This window comes from Fulvia fulva, chromosome 1 (assembly GCF_020509005.1).
Source record: "Fulvia fulva chromosome 1, complete sequence".
NCBI classification, from domain to species: domain Eukaryota; kingdom Fungi; phylum Ascomycota; class Dothideomycetes; order Mycosphaerellales; family Mycosphaerellaceae; genus Fulvia; species Fulvia fulva.
The window spans coordinates 3,523,843-3,548,574 of NC_063012.1; the positions used below are offsets into that span (position 1 = coordinate 3,523,843).

At 48.9% G+C, this 24,732-nt stretch overlaps 6 protein-coding genes across 6 annotated transcripts; 1 reads left to right on the plus strand and 5 right to left on the minus strand.

Annotated features, from left to right (window-relative positions):
- Nucleotides 1–227: 227 nt before the first annotated feature.
- CLAFUR5_00752 (UPF0507 protein) lies at nt 228–4,088 on the minus strand (the record flags this gene model as incomplete). The annotated part of the gene is made up of 1 exon (XM_047899900.1): nt 228–4,088. One exon carries the CDS (start codon nt 4,086–4,088, stop codon nt 228–230), a length of 3,861 nt encoding a protein of 1,286 aa, XP_047757281.1.
- A 555-nt stretch (nt 4,089–4,643) lies between these two features.
- Nucleotides 4,644–5,891, minus strand: CLAFUR5_00753 (uncharacterized protein; the record flags this gene model as incomplete). The annotated part of the gene is made up of 1 exon (XM_047899901.1): nt 4,644–5,891. One exon carries the CDS (start codon nt 5,889–5,891, stop codon nt 4,644–4,646), a length of 1,248 nt encoding a protein of 415 aa, XP_047757282.1.
- Nucleotides 5,892–7,296: 1,405 nt separating this feature from the next.
- Nucleotides 7,297–8,164, plus strand: CLAFUR5_00754 (NAD-dependent alcohol dehydrogenase; the record flags this gene model as incomplete). Its single annotated transcript, XM_047899902.1, has 3 exons — nt 7,297–7,575; nt 7,700–7,901; nt 7,956–8,164. The coding sequence occupies 3 exons, from the start codon at nt 7,297–7,299 to the stop codon at nt 8,162–8,164; spliced, it is 690 nt and encodes a 229-aa protein (XP_047756418.1).
- Nucleotides 8,165–8,426: 262 nt separating this feature from the next.
- CLAFUR5_00755 (INO80 complex subunit 1) lies at nt 8,427–9,922 on the minus strand (the record flags this gene model as incomplete). The annotated part of the gene is made up of 2 exons (XM_047899903.1): nt 8,427–9,331; nt 9,388–9,922. The coding sequence occupies 2 exons, from the start codon at nt 9,920–9,922 to the stop codon at nt 8,427–8,429; spliced, it is 1,440 nt and encodes a 479-aa protein (XP_047756419.1).
- Nucleotides 9,923–10,400: 478 nt separating this feature from the next.
- CLAFUR5_00756 (Surfeit locus protein 4) lies at nt 10,401–11,403 on the minus strand (the record flags this gene model as incomplete). The annotated part of the gene is made up of 2 exons (XM_047899904.1): nt 10,401–11,032; nt 11,115–11,403. The coding sequence occupies 2 exons, from the start codon at nt 11,401–11,403 to the stop codon at nt 10,401–10,403; spliced, it is 921 nt and encodes a 306-aa protein (XP_047756129.1).
- Nucleotides 11,404–12,543: 1,140 nt separating this feature from the next.
- On the minus strand, nt 12,544–13,824 carry CLAFUR5_00757 (uncharacterized protein; the record flags this gene model as incomplete). The annotated part of the gene is made up of 1 exon (XM_047899905.1): nt 12,544–13,824. The coding sequence occupies one exon, from the start codon at nt 13,822–13,824 to the stop codon at nt 12,544–12,546; it is 1,281 nt and encodes a 426-aa protein (XP_047757370.1).
- Nucleotides 13,825–24,732: the final 10,908 nt, after the last annotated feature.

Consider the following 24,732-nt stretch of genomic DNA (forward strand, 5'->3'; position numbering starts at 1 on the left):
GAAAGCGTTGTTGCTGCAATGATGTCTGCAAGTGTTTGGTTTGGGAATGTTTCCCAGCATGGTGGCTGACAGGGCTGACAGCTCCAGCTGAGCGACAGCTACGTCATCATGCATAGTGATACATGTATGGTTACGGACAGGATACAGTGCATCCACATTGCATGTCTGTGGATGGATCTTGTCCATGGCACGCCCTGCAATATACATTACTGCTATCATACATGCTATTACACAGTATTGTCAACGTCCGCTAAGCTCGGCCGCATCTTTGTGATCTCGCGCAGGCTTCGCTTCATCGACTCCAATTTGGCCCGCTCCTTCACTATGCTCTCCTTTGCCAACTTTCTTAGCATAGCACGACCATCTTTAACATGCTGCTCCTGCCAGGCGGCCAGATCACCTGCGATGGTCTGCTGCGTGTACCTCAGCTCACGTCCCAGTGTCTCAAGCTCTCCCCGGGCCTTCGCTGCTTTGTCCCATGCTTCGAGCGCTACAGCCTTTTTGGCATCTTCAAAGAAGCCAATGTTGGGAGTCCAACGATTGGAGCGGGAGATTGAGTTCTTGCTCTTGTCGATCGCACGTTGTGCTTGTGCCATGCTGCCGATGAGGTATGCCGGGCGCTCTGTGGCGACCTGCATTGCAGTACTGGTAGACTGGATGGAGTGGAGAGCATAGTATAGGCCTGCTAAAGGCGATGCCTCGCTTTGCACCAGCGATTTGGTGAAACGTTCGAAAGCCATTAGGTATTGCTGAGGCAGGAACTGTAACGTCGATACAGCACTCGATGCCAATATCGATGCTTCAAAGCATTCATTGTGCATCATCCTCTGCCGGTTCGTGACGCGAATGACCTTTCTGACTGCTTGGGTAACGCCTCGTACCTGCTCTCTGGAGAACACTGCAAAGTTCTCGACCTCTTGTGTGTCTTTGACTGGCTCGAAGTCGTCTTTGACATTCTCTACACGAGTCTCAGCTTTGCGCTTGCTCCGCTCGTTGAGCATGTCAGTGTCCAGTTCTGGTACAAGGAAGAACTCCCAAACCAGCTCGTGTGTAGAGAACGTGCCATGCGTGAGTAGACTATGGAACAATTGGTCGAGCCTGATCTGGATGTCACGCAAGACTACTCGCGAAGGCTTCGACGGTATCAGAAAAGGCGATGGTAGGTTGAGATGCGCAGGGAGCCAGCTTGCAGGGCATTCGATAGCCAGCCATCTTGTCAACTTCTCAAAGTCAGTCACTGACCTCCTGCAAGTAGTCACGGTGACACTTCCATTCGCATTCGGCGCGCCGGACTTGAGGACAAGCCGGATCGTACAGTCTTCCACGAAAAAGGAGCGTACAATGGTTGTGGTACGTCCGTCACTATTGGCTGGCGTGGACAGCAGTACCAGGTCGTCTATACGGTTCCTCATTTCATCATCTTTCGCCAGCTCGACAGCAGTCAGTCCACGAAGACATTTCAGAGTCATGTCCACCCGAGGATCGCCGAAGAGTGCTCTCACCAGATCGATGCGGCCGTACTTGCTGCCCGTCATGAGGGGAGTGAATCGCTTGTCGTTTGCAGCATTTACATCCGAATCGCAGTGTCTCAGCATCCTGAGAGTAAGCTGCATGTCATTGACGACGTGGAGCAGTGTATTGCCTTTCGCATCGACATGATCATCAAGATGTAGCGGCTCATGATCGCCTTGTGTATCAGTGCAGAATGCCAGAGCTTCTTCGACCATGACATGATATTGCTCGTGATCGTAGGATCTGCAAAGTGCGAGCAGCGGAGTCTGACCGTTCTTGTCTTTTAGCCTCCACGGTAGCTTCTTGCCAAATCGTCGTATCAGATGAGGTTGGTGGAACAGATAATGCGCGAAGCAACGGCCGTTGCCGTCTTGTGTCCGAAGGTACTGGCTCAGCTGCTCCTCAGATGCATGCTTCTCCAGGTAGGTGATGATCTCTTCAGTGACGACGTGATTCCCAGACTGAACAGCAGAAGTCAATAAGGTGGCTCCATCGTTGTTGACGTCTTCGATGATAAAGTCTACGCGGAAGTGAGCTGGTAGACTGAGCAAGAACCGCAGAGCTTCATGCTTGCCAGCGTCTATAGCCATCATCAGTACTGAATTGCCATCCGCATCTTGTGTCTGTGCGAGTTTCTCTGTGGATAGATCGCTGCCAATGGTCGTGCCCATGTCAGAGTCAATACTTTTCTGGCGTGAGTGTGACCTCGATGAGTATCCAGACGATGCAGACTGACTTCTAGGTAGCGAAGCCATCGAGACACGCTTCTTCACTTTGATGTTCGCTTGCTCGGGAGGCGGTGTCGGAGGTCGCTGGAAAGGAAATACGTGTCCGAGGGAGCCGTTCAGAGCTGCAAAGTCTTGTGTCGAGCTAGCGACTGACTGCTCAAGCATTGTGTTGTCGTGTGACGATAAGTCGGAGATATCTTCATCGTCGGAAGACTGCGCTTCCAGTGCACGTGGCGAGGAGGTGAAAGATCCACGCTCAGAATGCCACTCTGGCTGAAGAATGGCTTCTAATGCATGAGTATCGCCAGTCTTCACAGCCTGCCAAAGCAGCCTGTTGCGTTTGCTGGCCTTTCGCAGCACAGATGATCCACTTGAGAGATGTACCAATACAGCTTCCATTGTTGCAAGAGCATAACCTTGCTCACCACTCTCCACTTCGTCGATGAAGATGAAGTAACGCATGTACAGTAGTCGCGCATGAAGATGTCGAACTCCGCTGCGTATCACAACAACCAATAGCATTGAGACCAGGACATCAGCGTTGATGGTGAGAGGTGACGCTTCTTGTTCGCCTTCTCCATCCGAAGTTTGTGCACGGTCGGTTGCAGTTATGGCCTTCTGCGTGGCTAGCAAGATGCCCAGCATTTCTTGTGGACTACTTGCAACGCCCATCCGCCTGAATGCCTCGATACCTTTGTTAAGGCGAGTTGCCAGCATGCGCTTGCCCTTCATACCATCTTCCACAGGGATGCCAACCTGCGCGATATCAACATCGGCCATTTTGCGGATCTTGTGCTCCAGATCGCTGTCATCTGGTCGACGTATCGCGCAGACTCTGGGGAACAGATTCTGGTCATGTACCTGTTCGGTGATGTACCGCTCTATCATGCGCTCAACGACCGGTCCAGTAAGCTCAGTGTTGGCACCCAACAGGGACAATTGCTGCTTGTCTACACCTTGGAAGAGGTCAATTGCAGAGACGACAGCCGTCTCCAGAGAGGTTCGCATGGTTTCCTCTCCCGGCTCTAGCTCCAGGGATGTTGGATGGATGGTACTAATCCCAGACAGCGATGATTTGATCGTTGAGACCGAGTCACTGATTGATGGCCCAGAAAGCTGTGAGCTCACGGAGGACCTTCTTGATTTCGGTTTCGGAAGCGGCTTGTCGTTGACTGCGATGAACTCACGAATGATCTTCTCCAGACCGCTCTGCATTTGCCTGGAGATCATCGGGAACTGTACCATGAGATCTCCAAACGTTTTTATGTCCTTCTTCTTCGGTACAGGTGGGCCCAAAGTCGAGCCTGTTGCTGTGTCTGTGGAGGCCTCTGCAAGCACCCTCTTTCGCTCCCTACTTGGCTCATCTGTAATGACAGCAGGGGTGATTGGCGTCGGTTGGTATATGCCTATCAGAGGCCGCGAGATGTAGTAAACCAGCCATTGCTGCCCATCAGCCACATCCGGATAGTAGATTGTGTCGCTGAGCAGCTGTGCTTGGTTGAGCGTCTTGAAGCCCTTGTTGCTGTAGACGAAAGAGTCCTTCACCACGACGGTCCTGCCATTAATGGTGGAAAACTGTTTCGCCTTGCTCTTGTTCTCCCGCGCATTGCTGCCGTCCTTGCCGCTGCCTGACGATGGCTGTCCACCTCCTGGCACGCGCAAGACATGGCTGGCCAAGAAGTCTTCGGTGCCCGCAAGATCAGCATAGGAGGTGTTCGACTCGCGATCCTTGGAGTTGAGCAAGATATCGGTGGTGGGCACCAGCAGAACGTGGTGGCTTATCGGCTGACATTGCGCCGGCAGTGCGCTCCGGAAGAAGGCGCGCAAGTATGGGTTGAGTGGTTGCATTCAGAGCGATCAGGTCTACATCTCATGCTGCAGCGGCTTCGTCTGATGTGCGGTGTTCGGCCGTGAATAGTGAAGCCTGGATGATGCAGTGGGTCGTGGGGCGTTTGTGGACTCGCGGGTGTCGCTTCGATCTCAGGACTGCAGGCGAAGTGCTTTCTCGCCGGTGGTTCCACTGGGGCCAACGGACCAATTCCTGCGAATCGTCCTCTGTGTGCAATACAAACGTGTCGCGTCGCGTAACGAGGTGTCGCAACTGCTGAACCTTATGCGTGACTGCGATCCGGCCGGGTGGTTCGGTCGGACGTTGGCCCGCTGAACTTAATGCTGCAAGCATGTGACAGCAATCTATTCCCGTCCAAAACACAAACGCAACCACAGCTTGATTAATCAAAGTCGAGCATGTATGGCAAGTGTATCTTACAGCGCTACTACAATACTAGTATTGTACATGGTTCCACGCCCACGATTATCCATTATGCCCAAAGTCACCAATCCCATGCTAAACAGTACGCTCAAACTGCAGTAATTCTCCTCAAGCAACGCCTGCCTCAGTCACTATGCCCCCCGGTCTGCCAACTCTTCGATCTGGCGGATGGCGCTGATCATCGAGTCTTCGGTCAGCACATCGGCCCAGATCTGCCTGTAGCTGGCGATGATGAGGCTCAGGCCTGGAAAGAGTTGAAAGCCCTCCTCGCCGACTCGCGCCGCTGCCGTGGTGATAGCTCTATCCACATCTTGGAAGCGACGAGAGCCACGGAATGAACGACCCGGAGTGATCAGAGTGGTTCGAAACCTCTGCAGCTGGTCGGTGATACTGTGTGTGAGGTCATGCACTGGATTCACAGCAGGATTGCCAGGATCCGGGACCGCGAAGATGCGCTCGTGTATCTCCTCAAGCTGCATCACAAGTGCGTCGACTAAGCGCTCCTCCAGGCTGACAGCCGCCTGCCCGGGAATCTGGAGCATGTCGCCAAAGTCGTGCATAGGTCGAGCGACGTCATCGTGAATGGCCCGACTGTCGCCCTTCTTCCCAAATCGAGGACAGCCCTTGCTGAAGTGATCGGGTGCGGGCTGTTTGCCACAGACGAAGCAGAGAGAGGTGCGGCACGCATGACATCGAATGGAGTTACAGCCATCCCACAGCATCATCTTGATCTTGCATGACTCATTCGGGCAGATCTGGTAGTCAACCCCTCGTGTCATCTTCCCGAACGGATCTTCTTCTTCCGTCAGCTTCTTACACTTGTGTGTCTTGGCCCCGTCAAGCGGCTCTGAACGCTTCGAGCAGAGATGTCCAGTGCACCCATTGCAGACCGTGACGTCTGACAAACAGCCGCGTTTGTCACCAACGAAGTGGCCACACACGGCCTTCGAGGCGGCCGTAGAGGATCCGGGAGCGAACGGGTCTTCTGCTGGAATGATGAAGATGATTCGATTGCAATAGAGTCGCTCTTGCATCGGAATTTGGTACTCCTTTTCCTTGGTTGCCCACTCTTCGAGAAAGCGTTTGGTGAAGAAGCTTTCATAGTCGTGAATGTTGATATTGTTGGCGCCGTATTTGACGGGATATTTGGTCTCGTCCTTGATCGCATCCAGGAATTGCGCTTTGATTCCGTTCGTGAAGCACTTCTCGCATAGCGAGTCGCGACCAACGGTCACAGCTACCTCGCCTGACATCTCGTCCCAACAAGTTGCGCATGTGAACATTGTGGAGTTGGACGGCGGTTGATACGGCTGGCCTTGCACCACGGGAGTGATGTCGGCAAGAGCACGCCTGGTTGTGGATCTTGTGATTGCTGGCATGGTTGTCGAGGTCAGCTGGAGAGATTGTGGTCAAGCGATGGAGTGATCTGGAAGATGAAGCTTGAGGTTTCGCGCTTTTGGGACCGTGATGGGAGGTTGTCTGGAGTTTTGTCTCATCCTCGAGCATGACTTCGCATTCTCAAGGCGGCTTGTGTCGTGTGCGCCCAGACCTGACTTCACAATAGAAGCCATGAATGGCAGGGACTTATTGGAGTGTCTTATTGTTGGCGCATTCACTTCGAGTGGACTCGTGTTTGTTGTAACAATACCACCAACAATGTTATTGTCGACCCGGTAAAAACTCGGCCTACACGAGATACTGCTCGCGACTTCCAACAGACCGACTAGCACCTCCTTCGGATACAGTGTGTGCTGATGTGTGAGGTTCAGGAGACATGGTATCACCTAATCCTGGTACCCACGGCGATGGCGGTTTAATTTGCAGACTTCAAGAGGCAACGCCACGTTGGCGCATACGCCAGTGTTCTAGATTATGACTTGCATCGCGTACTTGACAGCAGGTCTTGATTCGTGTGGTCTTCTGATAAGAAGGTAGGCGCAGTGTCGCTAGGACCCATCGGAAGATGATCTCAACTCCATGTAACGCGCCATAGAGCCATTGCAGGCTCCATTTGAACACCCTCAAACGGTGCGAGGTCTGTCATCGAGCTGTGTCATCTTCTGCTTCGACGAGACCGCGGGTCCTACACCTGTAGCAATGATTTCAATCGTCTTTCGAAATCCTGCTAGCTGCCGAGCGTGGCAGCCTTCGCGATGAGTCGGACGCCCGCTTGCCGAATCAGTATAGCAGGAAGCACTCAACGACCACCAATTCTGTCCGACACTGTCGATACTTCGATCACCTTGAAGGTACTGTGCTGTGATATAGCTCTTCTTCTGGCGGACGAGGGGAAACGAGCTTTGCATCTCTGGTCCGCCTCGGTCTAGGACGCCTAGATGGAACTGTATGTTTCTGTACGCCAATGATCTCATGCTAGTCCCTCCGACGTGGAAATGGCATATAACATATGGTATCCGTATCCGGATCATTGTTGAGAGAAACGGCACAAGCCATCCTGGAGGGCGTATTACTCTGTTCTCAGCCATCAGCTTCAGCGTGAGCGCACGGCCACAGTCATGAAGGACGTAAGAGTCGTCGGCTATCATCAAAAACTGGAACTGTAAGAAGCGCCAGAGCCAAAGATAATCGCCGCTCGATGTCATCGTGAAAATTGGTGCTGCTGGCGTTTGCAGGTAAGTCTCTGGTTTGATCCCGCTGTTTAATACTTGCCGCAGATAGCTACCAGAACCGATATCGACATCATAGAAGGCCAGTGGGAGGAGAAGGCCGGAGTGAAGCTGCCATAGCGGCTGGGTCTACGCGTTGGGAGATGGTGTCACGGGTATGGAGGTCGGTGATCCTGTAATCCTGCATCCTCTCGCAACCTGCGGCCTGTGCCGTGCTTGTCGCTTCGGTGACGATGTACACTGCGAGAACAGCACCTTTCCGGGTATCAATGTCGACGGTGGCTACGCAGAGTACATGAAGACCACAGCCAGATCGATCGTTAAGCTTGACCCAAAGCTCAAGCCAGCAGACGTTGTAGCCTTGGCAGATGCTGGACTGACAGCTCACCATGTGGCGAGCAAAGCTGCGAAGTTCCTTCGTCCAGGCGACAACTGCGTTATCATCGGAGCGGGTGGTCCTGGCCATATCGGAATCTGTTGATTGTCTGAGACTCTTCTCACACCTTCAGCAAACGAGACAAGCAAACCAACGTGTACGATATAGATGCTGCTATTCGCAGCTCGCAAAGCAGATTGGCGCGGATCACACCGTTCAAGCAACGGACGATGGCAGCTTTGTAAAGGAGGTCCTCGAATTGACCAATGGCCAAGGCGCGGAGGCCGTCATCGACTTCGTAGCAGAAGGCGGCTCAACATCCACCGGTGTCAAAATGCTGAGGAGGGCGGGAAATCACTACGTGGTCGGCTACGGAGAAAACATCAGTAAGGAGACCTTCCGATCTTTCGGGAATGTTTGCTGACTTCGAGGCTGTCCAGATATCCCAACAATCGATATAATCTCCGCCGAGATCAATTTCATTGGCAATCTAGTCGGAAGTTACAACGACCTTGTAGAGCTGATGACTCTGGCAGCGCAGGGCAAAGTTAAGCTGCACACGACTCAGTATAAGCTCGAGGATTTTCAGAAAGCCATTGACGATTTGAGCTCCGGAAAGGTCAGGGGCCGTGCAATCCTCATTCCGTAGATAGAAAGGTATGCAATGGTCTGCAATGCCGTCAGCTGCAAGACACCGGCGGAGTCAGGTAGCTGGAGGCACCATACGTGGTGTTGTAAGCATAAACGACAGCTTAGGCTCTGCGTCAGATAAAAGGTCATGCTTAGCGCCACGCAGCTCTATCCATCAAGGTCAGTCCTCTTGCTATTCGTCCCTGAGCTCAGGTTAGGCCCGTGCGCAGCAAATTTATCACTGCTAACGATACTGTGCTGTAGTCCCACGAAGGCTCTGATCACGACTGCTGCCCGTTACTCATGCCCATCAACGCACCGACCGCGTCGGCCTCTGCGGCTTGCTGCTGTTCCTGAGTGACTTCCGCTGGGGTGTTTTGCATGCTACGCATCTTTTCCCTTGCCTCGAACTCGGCAATTCTACCTGCAATGTAGTTGTCGTAGGGATCAGCTTCGCCATCAAAGCCGCCAGACATGCCTGTTGGCGGAGGCGATGTGCTATGTTGCAGACCAGCACGATCGGGAGTGCTCAGATTGATGCCAACATCCCGCTGAAGCGGCAGAGAATTTGGCCGCCGCCAATGTGGCTCGCCCCCCGTCCAGGCTAATTGCTTTGCGGGCTCTATGTCGCGTTCCATCGCATCTCTCACGCGTTGATCGACGTTCTGCAGTATATCGGCCCGCTCCGCCTGCGCCAGCTCCTGTTCCAGGAAGCCATCGAGTAGTATCTCTTTCAAAGTCCACTCCTCCCGCTTCTGTGCCTCCAGGTCATCGACCTGTTTCTTCAAGTCGTCGGCTTCTTTCTGTGCCCAATGTAATTGTCGCCTGAGCAGTCTCATGAGCTGATCAGCGGCTATACTACTTTCCCAGGCCGTGAAGTGTATATCCGGCGGATAGTGTATCATGAAGCCTGGCTGACCAGTGATGGGATGGTGAGCGGGCATATATGTGATGTTGTCGTTTGGAGGAGAGGGATCGACCTCGTTGCCGTCTTCGTCGTGTGTTGGGCCCATATCAGCAGGCGCTTTGCTTGTCGTGCTGCCGTTCAGTTTCAGCTTGAGGCTCTTCTTTCCAGGCGGTGTCGGCTCGTGGGCGTGTCCTGGCCCTCCCTTAGCTGCTTCGGGCTCGTGCACAGTACGCATGTGCTTCGCTAATGCGTCTGATCTAGTAAATGCCTTGTCACATTCTGGGAAGTTGTTAGAGATGCCTGACCAGCTGCAGCGCTTCTGTATGATGTCTTACCTGGCAGCGCACAATAGTATGGCTTCTCCTTGGTGTGGCTCCTCATGTGTGCCTTCAGAGCGTAGCCACTGGGGTGATTGCTTGTCTTGCGCTGACACTCGCCCCATTCGCAGACGTATTTGGTCTTCTTAGGCCCTCCCGTGGCGCAATGCGTGCCCTGCACGTGTCGTACCAGGTCATCGTTGTTGTTGGCCAGCCCGAACTCGCAGTCGCGCCACAGACACTGTGTCTGCGCCTGGTCACGCAGGTTGTACTCGTCGTCGTTGGGCGAACCCGGCGCACTGCTCCAGCTATCAGAGGAGATGCTCTCGTTGTCGTCGTCCTGCTCCGGCTGCGAAGAGGGCGCCCGATCGAGGCCTAGCGACGATGGTCCCGTCTTCCGCCGTTTCGCAGGTGGTGCGAGGTGCTCTATGTCGAGGTGGGAAATGTCGACGCTTGGTCGCGACGATGGGCCTGCGGTGCTGAGTTGGTCCTCATTGTCCGATTCGGCTGACGGTGGGTCACTAAGGTCCGACGACGGCGGCGAATCGGCCATGATATGATGGTGGGCGTATGGAAATATGGTATGTGCGTGTTGTAGGAGGAAGACAGGAAGATCACTGCAGCTGGACGCGGAGGTGTCGCGACAGATAGAACTAGGTAGTAGCTCTCCCTTCACATGGGGCAGCTTCAAGTTGACACGTGAGGCAGGACCCTCTACACAATGGGACATTCTTGGCATCACAGGTACATGTACACATGACATGTTCACATGCAAATCGTAGGCACGTCAATCACTCGAAACGAAGAGCGCATTGGACCATCATGCACCTGTACATTTCGCATTTTATGTCCTTTGATAGTCTACCTGCTTACGATCGAGACCTTAGACGCATTTCCTTCATGCCTAGGCTCGACATTGATTGCTCATGAATGCTCACAATCAACATTGCCGCATCACTGTTCTTTTCTGTATACTCGAGAGCCTTTGCGAGTAGTTTCGACGACTCTCGTACGACGTAGGAAGCCGGCTTCTAGTACACCTTCTTCTTCTCGTCGAAACTAACCTGTCCTGGTCCCATATTCACCAGCAGCAACAGTCCACCCACGATTGAAAGAATCTGGAAGAAGTCGTACTTTGCGAAGTCCTTGTGTGGGTGGTGAGGGTGAAGAGTCCAGAAGTTGTTGACCAAGATGTTGAAGACGCTCAAAATCATGACCAGAACGATGGCACTCCACTTCGCCTTGAAGCCCACTGCAACCATGATGCATGCCACAGCGCCGATCAGAATCACAATCACACGTCCAAAGCTCCATTCGCCTGCGAAGACAAAGCCAATGAACAAGAATATGAGCAGGATGCGACCTGCCAGCTGAAAGTACATCTTGCGATCCTTCTCGTCGAGTTGTGGCAGGCCCGCCGGTGCGAACTTCTTGCGGACCCAGCTGTCGGACAAGACCATCACCAGCCCACCCATGACGGAAAGGTTGCGAAGGAAGAAGTTGAGGTCGAAGATCAGACCGTAGCCCAGCGCTTGGGTGATCACGACACCGATCAAGCCACCCACAGCATATTCACTGTGTTTGCGAGCAATGACAAGTATACTGCTGGCGGTCATTGCGACGACATTGACGAGCAAGAAGACATGGTTGATGCCCCATGGCACTATCACAAGCACATTAGTCGGTTGTCCCCGTAGGTTGGCCTCCTGCCTTGAAAGTTTGGCAGCGTCTCGAGTGGCACTCACTGTGTCTGTATTGGTATAGATACTCCAATTGATCTCCCCATTGTGTCAAGATCCTCAGAGCATCTTCCAAGAAGGTGACTACAATCAGAAATCTGCCGATCATGGGAAGGTACGGCTTGACCGGATCGGAGTATGTGTCCAGGAGGTCCTCAATCTTGCTCGTCTGGGCTCGGATCTGGTCGAGTGGCGAAGGGTCATTCGTTGCAGATGAGCTCGTCTGTCCGCCAAAAGACGACATGTTCTGCTGATTGCCGAGGTGGTAACCCGCTGTACCTCTGATTTGCGCCATGCTGGTGTTGTGGTCGAAGGGGGGTTGTGTGTATGTGTGGCCAGGGAGGCAACGTCTAGTGTTCAGCTAGTCTTGCACAAAGTGTTTTTCGGCGTATGTTTGTGTTGTTGGCGGTCGGTGGAGTGCTGTGCTGCGGCTGCCTCGAGCTCCACAGGTGATCCAAAGGAGTGTCGAGTATTCGGTCGTCCGCAGTGTGCGAGAATGGCCGATCGGAGGGTGGAGACTGCGGCGATGCAGAAGCAGAGTGGTGTGTGTGGTGGTGGTGGTGGTCTCAGAGTGCTGACCTTTGCGCCGATCGTGCGATATCCAGGAGTGCCGTGAGGGTGATTGTGAGTGTGGGGTGGCTAAGTAAAGGTGGAAGGTGGAAAGAGGAGCCCAGCCAGTTGTCCTCTTCGAAGCTTAGTTCGTGAACCCTGCAAATTAATGCACCCTCTCCGAGATAATGACCCGTGGCTGAAATACACGGGAAGGGCTTTGTTGCTGGCCAAGAAGAGACTACAATGCTGGTCCCTTTCAAGGCAGCTGACAACTTGACCCGTGGCTTCTTGACACAAGATGTTCTTTGATTGTGGTTCTGGCTCAGGGTGCGGTGCTCGGGAGAGCAAATATAGCATCAGCTTACCTCATGCCACAACACCGCTCCCAAGCGCGTCATCCGTGGGGGACTAGCTAACGATGTGTGCCGGAGGGAGCGCCTTCTTGAACCGGCGCGGCATGGAGGACGCAGAAGAAACCATTCACGGACGCAAACGCGTTACGAGGACATTACTTTTGGCTACGTAGCGCTGCAACGCTGCCATGTCTGACCAGCTGTTGCGTGTTGTATGTCCTAGCTTTAACGACAAACGACGTCGTGAGCTGGAGTCAGGTTAATAGATAGTACAATCTTTTAATTCCTCTCCCAAATTCTCAAGGTTCCAAGGAATCCCGAATAGTCCTTGCGCCATGCCGACGCCTCAACGCAGTACGTGGAATTGTTTGATTGTTTGTAGACAGTTTCACTCGCCTGAATGCTCAATGCACGAATTAGAACCTTGCGAACAGATCGGATAGGGAGGTGCTGTGGTACCAGTAGAATCGAACTCTCGTGCATGAGGCTCCGTAATGCTGTCTCGAGCCTGTATCGCTTTGACAAGGGTCTCACGCCTCGTTATCGCCCAATGCAGAAAACATAGTTCTTCTCGAGTTTGCTGTTCCCTTGGTCTGCTTTCCGTTGGCCACTGGGGCAGCGACTGGCGTAGCATCGCCCTTGGTGTTGCTATTAGAATTGCTCTTCTTGGATTTCTTGCTGACTTTGACCTCGTTCCAGCCACTGTCTTGTTCGCTCTCTGTAATGGCCTTTGCGTATTCATCCTTGCCTGCCACGGCTTGTTCAGAGTAACGTGGCGTAGTGTCCGAAGCCGTGTCAGACCCAACGACCGTGGCCACCTCCGGAGTAGCATCAGTCACCGAGGTGGCAGCTGTGCTCGGCTCTTGGTGAGAGCTGCTGTTGGATTCCGTCTCGAAGGTGTCCAGCAGCTGAGCTGGGGCGCCAGTGTTGCCGACCGCGGAAATTTGGGCCTCTCGAGCAGCATTCTGTTCCTTCCAGGGGTTCGTCACCGGGGCGCTGCTGATTGGAACGCCGTTCTTCGCTGGTTCGCCGCGCGACTCGCGAGCAATACGGCGCTGCTTCTCCATGTTGGCCTTCTGCTCGCGATCCGCTTCTTCTCGTGCCAATCTGGCGTCATCCGTCTTCTTACGATTTTGACGCTGCTTCTTGGTCTCAACCTCTTGCTTCTTGGACTGCTTGTTTACCTTATCTTTGGTTGGTTTCTCAGATGCGGTGATGCGAAGCGCAGATGGCCCAGGTGCGGCTGGCTCCAGCATATCCTCGACGCCTCCGGCTTGTGCCTGGACTGAAGCTGAGGACCATTCTTCATCTGCGTCCTGCTGTGACGACCCCGAAGAGATAGTCGGTGCTTGGACTGGGCTCTTAGCCTTCACGGTCTTCACACGAGTCTCCTTGTTATTCGTGGACTTGACTTGAATTCCTTGCCTGGCCTTTTGCATGTTCGCGGCAAACTGACGTGTGCTCATATCAATGTCCTCTTCAGCATCCTTTCGCTCCACGACAGCGTTGGACGCTGCTTGTGCATAGCCCTGCTGGGCGGCTGTCTTCCGTTTCTTATTGCTGTGTTCAGCGGCATCTTCTTTAGCCGCATCTGCATAGGACTGTGGCTGTTCGGTAGACTTGACGCCTGTGTCGAGCGTCTTGGGCTTCTCGAGCTTACGCGCGGCTTTCTTGACGTCCTTCTTGACCTCTTTGGCCGCTTGAGCAGGCTTGGGTACTGTCTTTCCCTTAGGCCAGTAGTACCATGCTACTCCGCCGATGATCGAGGCAAAGATAAGCCAGTTCTGTAATGTTTGGGTAGGATCTTCCATCTTGGATAGGTGAAGGTGATGTCCGCGCGAGGACGCCTGCAAACGTCAGTACGTGGCCAGAAGCTACCTGGAGGGCTGGTGGACTGACCTCGTCGCGGAGCATGAAATCGTAGTAGCTGTGGTATCACTGCACTCTGTTGATGACTGCGCAGAAAGGAGTGGCCGGTGTACCCGTGCAACACAGGCGAGGCCGAGAGTGCCACTGGCTGGGCGAGCGAGTGTTGTTGAAGCAAGGAGTGACAAAGTGTTGGCAGAGGCGGTGGTGGGGTGAGAGTCGGCGCTGAGGACGGTGATGCCGTGTGGTCGAGGGCTTGGAGCTTCGCCACGAGTGGGCGTGCAGTGCAGGTGTCGGTTGACGGCGATGCCAAGTGGAAGTTGAACGGGAGGAGATGCAGCTCAGGGCACGCTCGCGAAGGGTGGAGGCGCTTCCCGATCCAGCCGCCCCGGCGGCTGAGACTCAGGAGCTACCTAGCTTGCTAGCCATTACCATCGAGACACCACACACGAAGCGCGAGCTCTTATTAGTAAATTATTTGCCTGTAGCGCGCTCTGAATGGCTTACAGTGGCCTGATGTCCAATCCAATACGAGGCTATGGACTTACTAGTCTTGTCGCAGCTCGTAAACTACTGTGCTGTCTTGGGACCATTCGCATTCTTCATCAACTTCAGTCAAGCTTCACCACGATGGGGCACGTCATCTCTCAGCTATCCCTATATGCAGAGAACCTTGTTGCTCATATGTCGCTTCTGACCAGCTTGCAATTGACAGTCAGGAGAGCGTGTTCTTCCAGCAGTACATGATCTCCCGTGGTCTCAGAGTCGCGGCTCCGCTACGAAACCTGGTCGTTGTGAGCCGGAGAGTGTGCAGGGAAGTGCTCTATAGTTAGTCTTCGCGTCGTGCTGGCCGACATGTTAATAAAGAACGTCCTGGGTCGTGCGCTCACAAACCCGCAGTAGGCGTCCTATGAGAGGCAACATTGATCTGGTTGATGAGGCCTACGTCTCCAAGTATCGAGACCACGGACTGCAATGATCTTCTCATATTAAAAGGTGTTCGTAGCGGAAGCTAGCCTTGGGATATTCATAGATAGTCGTAATGAATCGAGTATAATAGTCGAGGTAATAGTAGTTAAGAGAAGTAGACTTGCTTTTGTGCTTGTCCTATCTAGAGGGCTTATTCTACTCTTATTTATATTCGATTATAGACTCCTAGAACCTTCTATACTACGTAATCTATTACGTAGTATATTTATAATAAGAAGCGGATTTGTAAGAAGTTATATCTCGTAGATTCTATTAGATTCCATAGCTTGTCTTCTAGACCACCTAGAGCGTTCTAGATTTTAATATAATTAGAATATAGCTAGTTCTAAAGATATTATAAGCCGGTAGTCCGGCGCTAGCCTATTACGGCCTAGACAAGCATTTCCGTACGATCCTAGCGATACTAGGAGTTTACGGGTTATTAGAATCTATCGGATTTGATAGTCTACCGCTTTATAATAGTATATCTTGCTAAGTAGCTATATAAAGCTTATAAACTAATACACCCCTATAAGCTTTATATTAATACTACCTATTAAGGCAAGAGTACCTTTCTACTAAGGGGTTTTTAGGCTAAAGAGACGACTCTCTCCTTCTTTAGGTAAATAGCCTATTTCCTATACTCTTTTCTAAAGTATAGATAGCTATAAGGTATTAAGTACGCGCGATTTTAAGAGAGTCTATAGGACATACCGTCCTCCTAGTCGGATATAATCCTTAAGCTAGGTTAAAGACCTCTTCTTAACTATAGTAAAGCTTCGCTATAGTTATTCCTTATAACGTACTTTACTACCGAGCGGGCTATACTACCGAGCGGGCCACTTTTACTAAGAACTATACCACTTCTATAGATATAGCTATATAACTACTATTATAGCGTGTATTGTCTTTAAACGAGGCCAAACTGACCTTAGCTGTCTAGGCCACGAAACGCGACGCGACAATTACGAATCGACTTACTATAAAGGTATACGACGCGTCTCGAACTACACTAGGGTATCGATTGAATAGACGACCTCCTCGGGGTGACTACGAGCCTAATTTAAAGAAGCTTATAGAGCTAGAAGAGAGGGTGATACTTAAGTATATACTCGAGCTAGATCTTAGAGGTTTCCCGCTATTAAAGGCTAGTATACGAGTAATAGCCGATTTATTACTATAAGAGAAGGGTCTTAAGCCCGCTAGTCTTAATTAGACAGACAGGTTTATTAGGCGGCATCGTGAGCTAAAGTTTTGTATAACACGTAGATACGATCGTTAGCGAGCCCTAATAGAAGATCTAGACGTTATTGAGAAGTAGTTCTTACTTATACGTAATATAAAGGAGAAGTATAGTATCGTTAACTAGGACACCTATAACTTCGATAAGATAGGGTTTATAATAGGTGTCATTACGTCTTAGAGCGTCGTTACGGGTTCAGAAAGGCGTAGTAGAAAGAGGAAGGTCGTTTAATAGGGCAATAGAGAGGGAGTAGAGAGATAGCGTATTAGATAGCTCTTATACGAAGCGAGATTAGTAAGCTACGCAAGTCTAACGAGGCCCTTATATAGCGGAAAGCACGAAAGCGTAAGTACATTTAGTCTAGAGGGTCTCTAATCTTTAATAAGGCGTCGCAATTGATACCTCTAGAGGATACTAGGAGGTAGGAAGTGGGTAGAGAGTCGCTAGATAGTATTCGGCTAGTACTAAGGCTCCGACGCTATAAGCAATATAGCGAGTCGGGGCATAACGTACGTACCTATTAAGTAGACTCGCTAGATAGCGAAGAATCTAAAGAGGAATTGTCCTTCTAGTAATGATTCTATAGGATGTCGTCGTATTAAGATACCGTCGTAATTAAAGTGGAAGTAGTATAGTTCTTAGCAAAAGTGGCCCGCTCGGTAGTATAGCCCGCTCGGTAGTAAAGTACGTTAGACTTAAAACGTCGTTCCTAATTTTTTAGGATTAAGGTACTTTTAACGGGGGCAACCCTACCGTTTTAGCGACTTTACGCCTTAAAACCTAAAACGTTTCGGTATTTATATCCTTATAAGGTAGGTACGTACTTCGCTATTTCTAGATAATTCTAAGCTCCTAAGTATATAATAGTACTTTAGCTCGAATTGCCTCTTGATATTACTTTATAAAAGTAATACGTTGAAAACGGCTTATTCTAGGGTTAATAACAGCTCTTTACCCTACTAGACTATAGAACCTTTTAGGTATACTTAAGTAAAGTATCCTAAATCTCGGTTGATAGTAGTAGGATTAGCCGTTATTTTATAATCGAATTTCTAAAATTCGAAAACTACGACTTTCTCTAAAGACGTCCCTTTAAAGAAAAAGAATTAAAGTACTAACTAATTACTATTACCCCTAACTGAGTTCTAGGATTAAGGCCTATATATAGCTCTATAATTAAAGGCCGTTTTACGCCGATTAACGGCTTATAGAGTACCTCATCTCGTTAAAAAACCTTTAATAAAGGAAAAAGAGTACGAAGGCTTTTTAAACTAACTAGCCTCGTTAAAAACCTAGATAGGGATCATAACCTAAATAGGATAAAAGAGTACTAGTATAATATAAGAACTAGCCGTAAATAAGGTCCCGTAGCCTCTTAAAATTCGGCGAGTCTAGAGCTTTAGTTAGAATATCCGCTATTTCTTCTTTCGTAAGGATATACTCTAGACTTATTATTTTTTCTTAAACGTACTCTCGAACTAAGTAATATTGTATATTAATATACTTTGTCTTAGCGTAGTGTTCGGGATTATAAGTGTTACGAGGCTATAGTACGAGAGTATAGGGGTATAGTATTAACAAAGTCGATAGCTAAAGAGAGAAGTAGGTTCTAAGGTCGAGGCCTATACTTAAGGGCCGAGGTGTTACGGGTCGGCTTCGGGCCGAGCGTCACGTGATCTGAGGTCACGTGCCCCTTTGCCAATCCTTTACTTACGGAGCGGCCGTAACACTACCCCCCCTTAAAACACCTTCGTCTCGAAGCGTATATCCTTAAATCTTCCTTAGTATATATATAAAGGCTTCGTTATCCTCTATACCGTCCGTCTTATCGAGTAGCTCTATCTAGGCCGTTTCAATTATATCCTCTATTGTTATATCCCTCGTTATATCTATTAGCTTACCGTAAGCCTTTATATCGTTACGCCCTCCTACTATACCGGCGGGTAGTTAACTTAGCCTATACGAGCGTATAAAGGTATAGTCGAGCTAGTACTCTCGCTTAATAACTTACTAGAAGTAGGCACCCAAACTCCTTTAATATTACCTATAGTAATATTAGAAGGCGTATAGTTACTAATAGGAAGAGCTATAGTACCGGTACCGTTAAAGGGAGGTCGTACGACTATAGTTACCTAAGGTGCTAGATCTATACTATATATATCTACTTTAGGTCTTATATCGCGTAACGTTTTATTCGGGATCTAACTAGGTAGCGGATAAAAGTTAACCGGTATAGACTTCGCTAGCTTATTATACTAGAAGTCTATAACTGCCTTCGGCATATCTTTATATACTACGCTCGCGGGCTCCTAAGTAGACTTACTATCTAAATATCCCTACTACTTCACTAGTATAGTAATACCTCTGCCCTTCGGCTTTGAATCTAGAATACGCTTAATCTCCTACGTTTTAAACGTATTACCTATATTATCTATAACCTTAATTAGCGGGGGACGTACATTATCCTCGGGATCCGCCGGTCGTAGAAGGTTCGCGTAGAACGAGTTATATACTCGTATACGGGTCTCGTCGAGGTTGACTCTATATACGTTCTGTCCTAGTATAGCGGTAATAGTGACCGGTTCGTACTACTTTACGTCGAGCTTCTTAGATAGTCGCGATAACTTCTAGTTCTTAGTATTAATAGATAGATAGATTTATTATTCCCCTATTCTAGGACCCTATCCGGCCTATATAGGTATATATCTATTGTTATATATAAAGGGAAACCCGAATAGGTGAAAACCCTTCCCGCCCCCGACTACTCCTTATCTATATTAGCTTTCCCTCTAAACGTACGTAGTCTATATTACTACCCCGTTAGCCCCCGCTCCTAGCCGGTCTCGTCGCGCTACGTCGTGTCCTCTCTTCCTATACTACTCCTACTAGGCGGTACTATTCTAGCTAGCCCTTCTCTAGTATCTAGTTCGTAATACGCCGTAGGTTCTTAGCGTTATTAAGAAGTACCCTAATCGTCCGGTTCCTCGCCTTTACTATCTACTCCCCCCTTCCTAGCGACTACCTCGGATAGACGAGGAGTACGTACCGTACGTTCTAGGAGCGATAGCCGTAGGGGTAGCTAGTATTCGTATATCCTAGAACCTTCCTCTATAATAGGTACCCCTAGAGGCCGATATGTTCGCTTCGTAGTTAGGTTGCTATACTACTCTATACCCTCGTAAGGCGGTAGTAGATAAGCTTCGGGGGGTACTTAAGCGCGGATTTTATAGCTAACTATTCCTTAGGTTATCCCGCTAGCTAAGGGCGTCTACTATACCCTATACCCTAGTTGTTCTACCTCTCTTTCTATAGTTACTCTATAAACGATTTCTTACCTTCCTATCGTATTACTAGCTATTCGTCCCTTACCCGGTAGTTCGGCTCGTTTCCGGGTCGAATGCCCTTATACGCTAGTACTAATTCGCGGGCCCTTACGACTATACTAGCGATAACCTTCTATACTAGGTACTATACCGACTTGCCTAAGTAGGAGGTCCGTAGTCCCTCGATATATAGGTCGATCGGCGGTATAGCGGTCTCGTACTTAAGTAGCCTTATTAGTATCGACTTATATGCCCCGGTGACCTTCCTTAGGTATTGGTTTTAGATCTTCGCTAGCGGCGCGACGAGTCCCTTCGATAGGTAGGCCCTCTTACCTAAGGACTATACTTAGCTACTATAGGTAAGGACTAGCCGTATAATAGCCGTATATAGAAGTCGTAACTACCGGAAGTCCGCCCCCTATATAGACGTAGTAAGCCTCTAGTATAATACTATATTCTGTTTAGCTTTCCGTAATATTGCCTATACGTACTTCCTCTACCGGAGCGCCGGGTCTACCTATAGTCCGAGGATCCTAAGCTGACTTACTAGGTTAGTCGTATACCCCTATATCTAGATAGAAGCTTATATATTATAGAACCGTAGCCGGCGCGTAAAGTGTATTAGATTGTACTTTTCTAGGGCAAACCGAGCCCCGTGCCTCCTAGCCTAGTCCTTATAGATCTTGTGCTTCTCTTCTAGTAGCCTATAGTTCTCCTTAGTCGAGGAAGACTACGCTAGGATGTTCGTGTTGTCTACGAAGCCGCTCGTAGCGGTATTTTAGGATTCTAGGGCTAGGAGTAGCGTCGCTATAAAGAAGAGGAACAGAATAGGTACTAGCGTTAAGCCTTACGGGATTCTAGTATAGACTACTTAAAATAGGCTTCTATACTAGCCGACTAGGATCGACGTACTACGGTTTTAGAGGTAGGACCGTACGAAGTTAATAAGCTACTTAGGGAGTCCTTTCGACCTTAGGATATAGAGTAGCCGCGGGTATAATACGTAGTCGAAGGCTCCCGATATGTCTAGACTAAGTAAGGATGCTACCTTGTCCCTATTTCTATACTAGATAGCCTTTACCTAAGAGGTAATAAGTTCTATCGCGGATAGCGTCGACCGCTATAGGCGCGTACCTATCTAGGTGTCCGGGAGTAGGGAGTACTTCTCTACCGCCTCGGAGAGTCTCGTTATAACTAGCTTCTTAAGCGCCTTCCTAAGAGTGTTAAGGAGCGCAATTAGGCGGTACGACTTTACCTACGTATAGTCTTCCTTTTACGGCTTACGTAGGACTACTATCGTTGATTATTTAAAAGCTATCGGGTAGTATCCGGTCTATAGGTAGGCGTTAAAGATCGCTATAGCTACTAGGGCTAGTTGATCTCTATACTTCTTTAGTAGCTCGTTTAGGATCCTATCCGGCCCCGGGGCTTTCTTCGCCGGTAACTTCCTAAGTATAGCGGCAACTTCTCCCTCGGACACCTCCTATTAGACCGCGATACTAGGGGCTAGGGGAGTAGAGCTGTTTATGTCGCTTAGATTAGCCTCGACTAGGGGCGGGAAGAACTTACTAGCTAGTAGACGCGCCTTAGCCTCGGGGTCGCTAACCGGGCTACTAGGCGATTGTAGCGCTAGGATAGAGAAGGAGGGGGGGCCCTATATAGGGTCCTATCGGGCCTATTTCGCTAGCTTCTACATCCTTCCTAGCTTACCGGCGATTTCTTCTACTATAGCCCTCTAGCCGACTACTTTCTCCCTCCGTATTATAGCTTTCTTCTATTAGTATACCTCCCTATATACGTTCTAGGCCTCCTCGCTATAGCTACTCGTCTATACCCGGCGGGCTCTCCTTACTTCTCTTACTACCGTAGTGTACTTCGGCGTCTAGTATAGTTTAGACTATGTCGTTAGTTAGGTAAGCGGAACGTAAAGTAAGGTCGCTTTTCTTATTTCGTCTATTAACCCTTAGACTACCTCGTCTATCTCGTCTTTACTATTATATTGCTACTACGTAATCTAGACTAGCCTCTCGGAGTTACCGAGGTACGCCTAGATATTAGCCTAGTAGGCCTTTCCCTAGTTTAGCTTAGGGGTTCTCGCTAGTATACGTTATATCTATATCGTAATAGAGGTCCTAACTAGTATGTAGTCTAACGACGCCTCGAGTTTATGTTCGATCCTATAGTAGGTTACCGTATAGTAGTAGCTATCTAAGATCTAGGAGAGGTCGATCGTGACTTAGAGTCCCCCTCTCTTCTAGGTACCTAGGTCCTTCGGGGTATTAAGGGCAATTACGTTACTCGCTATTAAGTCGAGTACTTCGTCGGCTATAGGGTACGGCTATATAAGGCTTTCCTAGGAAGGGTAGTATATATTAAAGTCTCCTACTACGATATAGCACCCTTGTCTCTTAAGCGTACTATCTAGCTGTCTATAGACCCCTAGGTCGCGGCTAGACCTCGAGGCTAGCGGTTATATATATAGGTTGTATATCTAGGTAGTACCTATATAGAGGGAGGTAATATCGCCCCCGCCTTCTTTATCTACGTAGTATACTACCTCCTAGTCGGATTCTAGTATGTCCTTACTAATATAGAAGTACGTACGGGGTCTACCGTTGCCTCGTAGATATATCGTATAGCCTAGTAACTTATAGGTCGTTAGCCTCTTATAGTACGGGTTAATCTATAGCTCCTAGATTACTAGGACGTAGTAGACGTACGGGTCCGCCTCGTATAGGAAATAGTGCTAGACTATATCCTTGCTATAGTTAACGTTATACTAGATAATACTAAGCGTATCGAGGCTAGTTATTGTTATCGACAATCATTTCTTCTATAATGTCCTAAATCCTATTACCTAGCGCGTCCTAGTCTACGCGTATCGGTTATATACTTAAGGGGAGCCGGGCCTAGTTAGATTCCCTCGCCGTAGCTAGTAGAGTACATAGCCTCCCGTACGCCCTAGGTTACGTATCCTTTATATCGTTCTCGGCCCTAGGGGGCTTATACCCGACCGCCGCTAGCTAGTTCCGGTATAGGCTAGCCTTATAGTCGTCGTAGAATCTTAGGGCGACGGTTCTATTTGTGATTGCCTTGTTTTTCGCTAGTTTCCGCTATAGGCATTCCGCGCTATACGATAGGTAGTACCCCGGACAGTTCGCGTACCGTCTCGTAGCTAATATATAGTCCCTAGATATATAGTCTCCTATATAGTTCGAGCAGGCCTACTTGTTTATATACGTATAGGTTTAGTGTCTATACTATTAGCATTTGAAGTATTAGAGGACACGAAAGGATAAGGAGTACTTTTCTACTATCTTAAGGCTATATTGCTAGATTAGGCCTTATTCTATCCCTAGATCCGCCGCTTTCGCGTCTTATAGCTATACTATTAGCGCCGAGGCCTTCTTACCTTCTAGCTATTTCCTATAGAGCCAAGTCGCTTTCTAGATTAGAGAGTTAAGAGTAACCGGGTTATCCTCTTAGAGAGTACGTAGGTAACCTTAGTTAGTTAGGTCGAACTCCTTAGGTATATCGTAGACTAGGATCGTAAATTGCTTTATTAAGACCTTCGCTAATACCGTAACCTTAGATACCTACTATAGCTATACCTCTAGGCACCTCCTAGTAGTAGTAGAGCTAGTATAGATCTATAGAGTGCCGTTAGACTATTAGTTTACTACGACCACCCCTAGTTAGTTAATTAATTCGCTAGGCGAGCTCCTTATTCGATAGCTTCGCTACTTCGGCCTAGTCTTCCTTTACTATAATATAGATTATAACTATACCGTACGTTAGGCGGGGGCCTAGTGTCGAAGCCGCGACCGATACCTAGCTATAGGGGTATTAATTCCGGGTGGCCTTACTAATCGCCTAGGACGTCGTCCTTATTTCTTATTGCCCTCGGTAATACGATAGTATAAGCGCCGTACGTAGCTAAGTGATTATTATCTATAGAGACCGGTATAGGAGCTAATCGTTACTTTCTATACTTTTTACGTCCTTTATAAGTTGCTACTAGTTGTCTTAGGGGAGCTTCGCCTATAGAGCCGTAGGCGCCATTAGTGCCGTAGCCTAGGCTACTATTACCTAGGAGTTGCCTAATGTAGCTAGGCACCTCCGCGGCGTTTAGGGCTATAGAGCTAAAGAAATAGGGTAAAGAGAACTTCAAGCTGTCTAACTTAAATAAGGTAGAACTCCCTTAATTCTAGGGGTAGTAGCCTACTTTATAGATCGTTAGAATAGCCTTAATAAGAGCTTTCAAATGTGTCGTGTTTTAGGGCTACTTTCGAGGTTCCGCGGCAGAATCCTTACCCTCGTTTAGGAAGGACCTCTTAGTATTAATATAGACGCGGTCGCCTTCCTAGTATCTAGGCGGTACGGTACGGTATATATTTATATTATTAGCTTATAGGGCTTAATTATAACGGAGGTACTCGTATAGATACTCGTCGAAGTTCTTTATCTACTATATAAAGCGCTCCGCTTTCTTAGTACTAATACGTTACTTAGTAGGTATAAGGCGTCTCGGTAAGTTACTATTAAAGTTACTAGTACGTAGATTACGGCTTCGCTCGGCAAAGAATAGCGAAACACCTATAGCTTCGGTAATATAGCTATTCTTTACAAATTTAGTAAGTAGTAGCTAATCTACCTAATCCTTCTAAGCGTAGTTAGTAAAGGTACGGAGGTACTTCTCTATCTCCTTATTTGTATTCTTAGATTAGCCGTCCGTTTTAGGATAGAAGGCGGTAGATAGTTTATAATCTACGCCGACGAGCTCGTAGAGCCTACGCTAGAAAGTAGAAAGCTATTAGCTACCCCTATTAGTTACAATCGATAGAGGTAGGCCGTAGAGACGGTAGTAGTCCCGTAAGAAGATATACGTAATATATTCTACGGTTATCTCCTTTACTAGGATTATATAAGAGCCCTTGCCCGTACGGTTAGTAATAGTCAAAATATCCGTATATATTATACCGTCGTAGCTACCCGTACTTTCTAGTAAGCTAACTACAAAGTCTATTACGATCTTATCCTAGAGCTTAAAGAGAATTAGTAGTAGTTTAGTAGCCTAGGGTATTACGTCTACGAGGGTTTCGATAAGCGGTATTTATAGTACTTAAAGATCTTATTACGGACGTATTGCGATAGACTAGGCTAGACGAAGTCTCTAGTAATAAGCTCGTAGGTCTTCGCTCGTCTAGAGTAGCTAGCGGAAGGTATACTATAGTAAGCCTAGAACACCTTAAAGCGTAGATTAGGTGTATCCGGAACAAAAACGTTATAGCCGCCGTATCTATTCTTAATATATATCA